The 8,697-nt window shown below is 35.9% G+C and overlaps 1 protein-coding gene across 4 annotated transcripts; it reads left to right on the forward strand.

Moving 5' to 3' along the window:
• Positions 1-1,161: 1,161 nt before the first annotated feature.
• LOC104899346 (hypothetical protein) lies at positions 1,162-7,424 on the forward strand. 4 transcript variants are annotated; one of them, XM_057396131.1, is made up of 6 exons: positions 1,162-1,575; positions 3,034-3,177; positions 3,673-3,749; positions 3,851-5,713; positions 5,999-6,146; positions 6,259-7,424. In XM_057396131.1, the coding sequence occupies exons 2-6, from the start codon at positions 3,042-3,044 to the stop codon at positions 6,978-6,980; spliced, it is 2,946 nt and encodes a 981-aa protein (XP_057252114.1). In that variant the 5' UTR covers positions 1,162-1,575; positions 3,034-3,041; the 3' UTR covers positions 6,981-7,424. The 4 variants fall into 4 exon arrangements, with proteins under 4 accessions (XP_057252114.1, XP_057252115.1, XP_057252113.1 ...); XM_057396130.1 differs by lacking the exon at positions 1,162-1,575 and adding an exon at positions 1,626-1,901; XM_048647828.2 differs by lacking the exon at positions 1,162-1,575 and adding an exon at positions 2,133-2,800.
• Positions 7,425-8,697: the final 1,273 nt, after the last annotated feature.

An 8,697-nucleotide genomic window follows, 5' to 3' on the forward strand; every position in this document is an offset into this window, starting at 1 on the left:
GGACTTTGTTTTCTTTCAGTTGGACTTTCTTTTCTTTCAGTTGGACTTTCTTTTCTTTCAGTTAGACTTTCTTTTCTTTCAGTTAGACTTTCTTTCTTTCAGTTGGACCAACTGAAAGAAATAATGGGCCAACTGAAAGAAATAATGGACTAACTGAAACAAAATGAAGACTACCTGAAGAAAAATGTAGACTACCTGAAAAAGAATAAAGACCAACTGAAACCCAAGTAAGTCTAACTGAAGCACAAAAACCCACTGAAAAACAAAGAAGACTAACTGAAAACAAAATGAAGACTACCTAAAAAAAATTGGAACCACCTGAAAAAAAATGAAGACTACCTGAAAAAAAATTGGAACCACCTGAAAGTCGTCCGACCAAGATTATGGTCGGACGAGTCCGACACAATATGTTCTCATCATTTTAACACACACTATATCACTTTAACATACACTATATCACTTTAACATGCACTATATCACTGTAACATACACTATATCATTTTAATATACACTATATCATTTTAACATACACTATATCACTGTAACATACACTATATCATTTTAATATACACTATATCATTTTAACATACACTATATCACTGTAACATACACTATATCATTTTAATATACACTATATCATTTTAACATACACTATATCATATCAATATACACTATCATAAACTCAAGTGATATGGATCGGGTGCACACTAATTAGTGTGCACCGAGTTCATATTAGTTTTTTTATTTTTTTTTTCTAGTTAATGTAAAACTACAAGAAATTGATATTCTAAAATATATCATGAAAAATCTAACAATATAGTATATGTTTTCCCATATTTTAACAGAATTATATAGTCTAAACTAGTAAACTATATATATATATATATATATATATATATATTTTAAATAGAACATATAATTACATACCCACGAAAAACCATTACCCTGATTATGGTAAGTATCAAATTACCATTTTTGGTACTAAACCCACATAATGGACTTATTATAACATATTTCCATTTTCCATTAACAAAGAAATCTACTACAAGAAATCTTCTCCCACTTCCTTTGTTTTTTTCTCCCCCTTTTTCCGTAATCCAACCTCTTAAAATAAAATCCCAATTAACCCCACACTCCTCAAATCCGCACACACGGTATGTGTCCTCAAAGTTAGTGAGTAAGACAAATAAACACCCACAAAAAAATAATACAACTACGTCTACTTCTACAACAAATGAAATAACAAAAAAGAATTAGGCAAAAGAAAGCGATAAGACTTGCAAAAGAGAAGAAAACATATAATAACCAAACAATCCCTTCAAAAACAAAGCAAAATTTCTTCAGTTTCACTTTTCTCAGTCTTTCCACCACCACCTCAACCGCCGCAAATACAGCCCTTTCTCTCTCCTCACCTGAAAAAAATGCCCTTTTTTTCTTCATCCTTTCACCTACTTTCTCTCTCCATTACTGCATTTTTCTGGGTTTTTTGATTTTTTTTTATTTTTGTTGATTTAATTTGATTTTGCTTCACTTTTTGGGCACTTCTTTGTATTCTTCCGATCTCACTTTTCTAAGGTACTTCTGGAATCTATTATCTTTTTCTACATTATTAAAAAATACAGCTTTTTATTGAGTAACTTTTCCTTTTTTTTCACTTTTTGGGTAATTTTTTTAGGCAGTCTCTTTTTGTACTGTATCAATCATGCAATTGTGAAGTATATGTGGGTAAAATGAAGCTAAATTATTTCATTTGTGGGTGGTTGGATTGGAATGTGGGTTCAGTAATGAAGTGATTAATTGTTTTTTTTTTGTTGGGGGTATTTTTTTTTTTTTAATTTGTTTTTTGAGATTTAAGGATGGAAATGGTAATTTTATGAAGTTCGATGTGAAATTTCATATGGGTATGTGTTTAAATTCACTGTAATTGTTCCTTTTTAATAGATCAATATTTTTTACATATACATATATAAGTGCTATTGTTTTATCTTTTGGTGAATGATTTCTCAATTATTTGGTTGATGATTGTTGGTCTTTACACTCTTGTGGTTGTGAAAGTGCCCAAATCAAGCTAATTATAATATGATTTTTATGCACTGTGCTGCTGATTATAGTGGTTGAGTTGGAATGTGAGTTGAACAATCATGGTGGTGGTGGTTTTATTTTATTTTTCATATTTTTTTAAATTTTTTATTAATTTTGTGGGTTGGTTATTGATTGATTTCCTTGATAATAACGCTGGCTGGTAGTTGGTGTTAGCTTTGATGTGAAATATCATTTGGGTATATCATATATGCTTTTGGTTTACTGTAAAAAATCAGTAACTAGTCCCTATTTTACTGTTTCTTAGAATGTGTGTTGATGAATTTACATATTCTTTGTAATTTGGGGAAATGAATGTTCCATTTGCTCTTATGTTATTTCCTTTTCTTTGATCAGATTTTGTTTCTTGTTTGTGTATTCTGACTTTTGATTACTCTACAAATTCCTCTATTATATTCTTCTCTGCTTTTGCTCCTATATGTTCCCTGCTTTTTTTGGGATGAGTTTTCAGCTCTGACACTGAGAGGTCCTTGTTGAGGAGGTTTATATGGGGTGTATTTTTCTGGAAATAAATTTGGGTTTGGCATTGATCTTTCTTATAAATCAGTCTCTCCAGTTTTCTAACTGAGTTATATCTTTTCATCTCTTTTTCTTTACCCTTGGTCCTTGGAGCTGCTTTTGTTCCTTTCAATGAATGCAAGATTGTTATGTGCATGCCATTATGGTGTAGAAAGCTGCCCATTTTCTCGTTCTTTCGATGGTTAGAACCGTTGTTTATAAGATATCAATCTCAGTTCTTGTGTCTGCCGTGTTTTTTTGTTTTGGAGGGCAAAGTCATGTTGGATCATTGCAGTGCTTTTGTTACTGCTTGACTCTGGTTTTGAAGTCCATGCAGTGGATGCTCTTATATTTTCTTTATAATTGATTTTTCATTGCACTTGGGTTACTACTGTATGATGTTTTGGGATTAAGATTTGAAACATGTTGTGGCAGGGTCTCAAATGAATGGGATTCATCTGAATGGTAAAACACGCGGTTCCGAGAAGCCTGTGCCAGGATGTTTGGGAAGAATGGTCAACCTCTTCGACTTAAGCATATCTGGAAACCGGCTTCTCTCTGACAAGCCTTATAATGATGGTGATCCCTTTACTCTTACTGGTTTTTTTTTTTTTGGGGAACCACCTATACACAAACTTAAGACTTGTAGAATGTTGATTGCATGCTGGAGTGACACAATGTTTATGGGAAATTTTATGTCATTTGATGTGTCTTTTCTTATTGGTTAAGGGCTGTTTATTTTTGCATAGCATGTACTGAGCTATCATGATTTCTTAATGTGTTTGCTTGTACATATCTGTCTTGGCTTATTGATTATGAATCAGTTAAGAAAAGGTTTCCTTTCTGAATTGCATTTTATTTCTGCAATGTTTAGGTTGAAAATTTTGATCTTATTATCTTGTTTGAAATGCAATCCACCTTTTCTTGACCCTGACCTGTTTGTGAGGGCATATTGTCCACAGATGTTTTGAAGAGTCTGGACTGTAAAACTTCTGCATAAAATAAATTGTAATTAATATTTTACGTGAAAACCATAGATTCAGCTTCATTGACAAAAAGCTGATCATTTTGCAGGTTCTTCTTTATCAAGAAGTCGATCAGATGTCTCCAGGATGTCAAGCATTGCTGTGGATGAGATGGAAGATAAAGTGGTAACTATGAAAATCTGTTTGATGACTTCCTTTTGTTCTGCTGATACTGCATAATATAATTTTTGGCTTTGATCTCATTTTTGTTGTTTGCTTGGTTATAGATGGTCTCTGAGTTAAGGAGGTCTTCATCGAACAGAAAACCTAATGGAACTCCTGTAAAGATGTTGATGGCTCAAGAAATGTCAAAGGACTTAGAATCCAAACAGAGGCCACCTAATGTGGTGGCGAAGTTGATGGGACTTGATGTGATTCCTCAGCAACAGCAGCCTGATTTTGCTGCTCAGAGAATTCAATCAAGAGTCTATTCTCGAAATTGTCATTCAGAGATACCAATAGGATATTGGCAGCAAGAACAAGATTTTTTCAGCAAACAAATTGACTCTGAGGTTCATCCACACCAAGATCAGAATGAGTATAAAGACATATATGAGATCTGGCAGCAATCTCAAAGAACAAACTGTAGAAGAGATAATTCGCCTCAAAAGGGAAGGTTCAATGAAAACATGAATGAAAAAAAACTGGCACTGATTCGTCAAAAGTTCATGGAAGCAAAACGCCTTGCCACAGACGAGAAGCTAAGGCAGACCAAGGAGTTCCAAGATGCTTTAGATGTGTTGAGCTCCAATGGGGACTTATTTCTGAAAGTTCTTCAAGAGCCAAATTCTTTGTTTTCTCAGCAAATTTATGTAGGGGATTCCGTTTCTCCATCTCCAGAGACGAAGCGAATTACTGTCCTTAGACCTTCGAAAGTGGTGAGTGATGAAAAATTTGCTGCACCAGCTAAGAGAAATGAAAAGCAAGTAAAGAAGCAAGTTTTGATGAACCAGGTTCATGTGTGGGATGACCAGCATCATGGATTTCCCCCTACTATATCGTCCTGGAAAGTTACTGATAGTCCTCTCCAGCCCACCCGGATAGTGGTGTTGAAACCTAGCCTTGCTAAGACTAATGAACCTAAAATAGCTGTCTCCTCAACCCCATCCTCACCACGGGTTCTTCCGAGTGAAAATTTCTTTGAGGAACCAGAAGATGAGGAGGCTCGAGAAGCTAGGGAAGTGGCAAAGGAAATCACGCAACAGATGCGTGAAAACCTGGCTGGTCATCGGAGAGATGAAACCTTGATCTCCTCTGTGTTCTCTAATGGATATACAGGAGATGAGAGTTCTTTTGAAAAATCGGAAAATGAATTTGCAACTGGAAATCTTAGTGATTCTGAAGTTATGTCTCCAACATCGAGGCATTCTTGGGACTATGTCAATAGATTTGGTAGCCCATTTTCTTCTTCGTCTTTAAGCCGAGCGTCCTATTCCCCAGAGTCGTCAGTTTGTAGAGAAGCAAAGAAGAGACTTTCTGAGAGATGGGCCATGATGGCATCAAATGGAAATCATAATCACGATCAACGGCACATTCGAAGAAGTTCAAGTACACTAGGTGAAATGCTTGCACTTTCAGAGGTTAAAAAATCTGAAATATGTGAAGAAGAGGATAACAATAGACATGAAGATCCAAGGGGATCAACATCATGCCTGAACAGCAATATGGGTGCCAGAGAAACTGGAGATGATTCCCCCAGGAATCTTTTGAGATCAAAATCAGTTCCTGTTTCTTCTACAGCTTATGGTGAAAGACTAAATGTTGAAGTAGCCAATCCAGTACTTTGCAATGGGGGCGTTCCAAAGGAACTAATAAAGGCAAAAGCATCAAAGACCTCATTTACCGGGAAAGTCACTAGTTTGTTCTTCTCAAGGAATAAGAAATCTAGGAAAGAGAAGTCCGGCAAATCACTTTCTAATGATGACTCTCAATTAGCAACAGCTGAAACTCCAGGGTTCCTGGCAACTCCCGGAAGAACAAGCAATGACCATTCTGAGGTGGTTCTCTCCCCTACGTCATGGTCACTTAACGGAACTGTTATGACAGATCTGAATGATACGAGACTTGGGCAAGGCATATGTTCTCCGCAGGTAATTGATCATTATATAATGATTTCCCTTTCATTTTGTTTATGGGCTTACTACTTTCGCATTCCTGTTGCTTTGGGTAGCATTTTTTTTTTAATTTACATAGGTTACTGGACTTTTATTGCCTTCTCCTTTCGTAGAAAGAGAGTGCGTTTTACATGTTTAGTGATCTGGGATGTACTAGAACTTTTTTTTTTTTTTTTTTTTTGTATCTTTTGAATCACTAGAACTTCTAAGTTTGACAATTCAGTAGTTGCATTTTTTTAACTAAGCTTCCTGGTTTTGCAGGGTTTCTCTGTATCCCAGCTAGGCCCACCTGTCATTCAAGGGGAGAATCAGGAACAACCTAGCCCAATCTCAGTTCTGGAACCTACATTTGAGGAGGATGACAATGCCTTGCTCGGTTGCTCTCGTAGCATTGTGCCGAACCTACATGGTATTTAATTGTTCTTCAACATGTTTTATAATGTTACTGTGCATTTAAAGACTCTCGTGTTGTTTTGGCTTTGTTACTAGCCTAATTTTTCCTCAATTTATTTATCAAACAGGAGAGCATGTTCCTCTGTGTCTCGGCAAGTCTAACTTGATTGATAAATCACCACCAATCGGATCAATAGCACGGACCTTATCATGGGAAGAATCCTTTGCAGAAACAGCCACTAACTATGCTCTAAATTCCCCGTTCGTGTCCCCAGGAGCAGGCGAGGATGAGGTCGAGTATGTTTACTTAGTTCAATCCTTATTCACGATGGCAGGCCTTAGCGATGAGGGACAAGTGGGTTCAAATCTGGCCAGATGGCACTCCACAGAGAGCCCATTGGATCCCCTATTGAGAGATAAATATATTGACCTGACTGCTAAGGAACCATTACACGAAGCAAAAAGGAGGCAGCTAAGATCGAGCAGGAAGCTTGTTTTCGACTGTGTTAATGCAGCACTTGTGGATATTACAGGCTTCGGGACCACCACTAGCCGTTGGGGTGGACCATATGTGGGGCTTAGCAATGGATACTTGGAAAGCGGGCCAGGGATGGGATTGGCCGATAAGGTGTTAGCCTGGATGAAGGAATTGATGCCTGGTGAGGTCAAGTACTATTCAATTGATGGTGGGGACAATCACAGCTTAGTGGAGAGGCTGGTGAGAAAGGAAGTGATAGGGAAAGGGTGGTGTGAACAAATAAGATTACAAGTTGACAATTTAGGAAAGGAAATAGAAGGGAAGCTTCTTGAGGAACTTGTAGAGGAGTCTGTTGTTGAATGGAACTGGTGATCATGAGCATGAAAAGGCTACCCCTACTTATTCTTCCTTCTTAAATCTTTTTGTTTATTACTCCCTAACTAATTGTTGTTATTATTATTATTATTATTATTATTATTATTATTATTATTATTATTATTATTTCGAGTGTATTATTTTGTGTATCAATGGTAACTAACTCAACAATTACTAATCCTTCCCTTATTTTTCTGTTTTATTTTTTCTGCAATTTTTCTTTTTTGGTTTTGGTTTTGGTTTTGGTTTTGGTTTAGAATAATTTGTATTTATTCTGGTTAATTCAGTGTATCTTACTGTACTCAGACATAGAGAGGCATTGAGATCCGCTCTTGTTATCTGTCCCCGTCATGTAATCTCCCCGCATATGTCATGTTTGGCGGCATTAAATAATTTCGCCCTTTTGTCAAGAAAAATAAAATAAATCTTGCCGAGTTTCAATTTTGTTTTCTTTTCGGTGGCTTTTTTTTTTGGCCTTATTGGGAATCCCAGGGTAAGATGAAGGGTCTTGCTAGACCGACGTTTCTCGCAGGTTAACACAGTATGAGTTTGCGGGTAAACACTTTCAGATTGAGGGGAATGGTAAGAAAAAATCATCTCCCAAAGTGCTCCTTGTGGTAATCGAACCCTCAACCTTGAGGTTGGAAGGTTCATTTCTTATCTCTAGGCTAAACTTAGCTTGGTGGGTGGCCTTTGGGCTCTTGTGTTGAAGGAAAATACGTATGAAATGCTAAACAGGTTGGTGGTAAATAACAAATAATGTCGGTCCACTCATTTTTTAAAAATTTTAAAATTGTAAAGAGAAGGATATGTCTATACTTTAACGTGACACAATGTCTTGATCAAAAAATTTGCGAGCCAAACATTTGAGAGTATGGGCGAAGGCAAGGAGAATCTCTATCCCTAAGTATTCTAATTGGGAGGATTCGACCTTGTGGCCTTAAAGTTACAAGGTGAATCTCCATATAATTTAAGGTCATAAGGTGAATTCCCATATAATTTAAGGTCATAAAGTGAATTCCCATATAATTTAAGGTCATAAGGTGAATCTCGAATCAATTAAATCATGTAAGCTTAATCATTTACAGTATGTGCCGGTTAGCTTGCAATTTCGTTGGAATATTGACGTTATTCGAAGACTATACGAGAGGTTGATCTTAAATTGTTTTTGCAAATCTTGTTTATTGTATAGAAGAGTAAATAGGGTTAGGAGTTCATTCATTTATATAACCGAGTGTACCATGTACATGGTACATCAAAGACTAATTTTTGCTCGCTTGTTCATTTGAAACTCTCATTGTTTAGTATATTTGCTCATTTGTATGAGTTCAAATAAGCAATGATTAAAAAAATAACTTTGGGTATATCATACTCACGATACACACTGTATGGCGGGTGTATGATAATTTTTTTGATAGTGATAGTGTTAGAAAATCCTTTTTGTCTTCTTTTTTTCTTTCCAATATGTCATTGAAGATGCAGCTAGAAATTGAATGATCTTTAATGAGAATTATGGCATGGACCAAATTAGTAATTATTGACAGGAACCTTGAAAATTAACAATTTCAATGTTGTTATTTTTTTTGTTTGTCTAGACGTGGCCCAAGGAGAAACAGATACATAACTGTTTTGTATAACTGTCACGTGATAGAATAGTAGACAAACAATACTGGTTGAAATTATTTTAGATTTTTAAAGAAATGAATCACACAAG

This window comes from Beta vulgaris, chromosome 7, assembly GCF_026745355.1.
Source record: "Beta vulgaris subsp. vulgaris cultivar EL10 chromosome 7, EL10.2, whole genome shotgun sequence".
NCBI classification, from domain to species: domain Eukaryota; kingdom Viridiplantae; phylum Streptophyta; class Magnoliopsida; order Caryophyllales; family Amaranthaceae; genus Beta; species Beta vulgaris.

Excerpts from the sequence above, each read along its gene's own strand:
- LOC104899346 (XM_048647828.2), top strand. The coding sequence starts at position 2,731 with ATGAATGCAAGATTGTTATGTGCATGCCATTATGGTGTAGAAAGCTGC. Across the intron at positions 2,801-3,033 it reads ATTTTCTCGTTCTTTCGATG|GGTCTCAAATGAATGGGATT; the intron begins GTTAGAACCGTT and ends ATGTTGTGGCAG. Across the intron at positions 6,147-6,258 it reads CATTGTGCCGAACCTACATG|GAGAGCATGTTCCTCTGTGT; the intron begins GTATTTAATTGT and ends TTTATCAAACAG.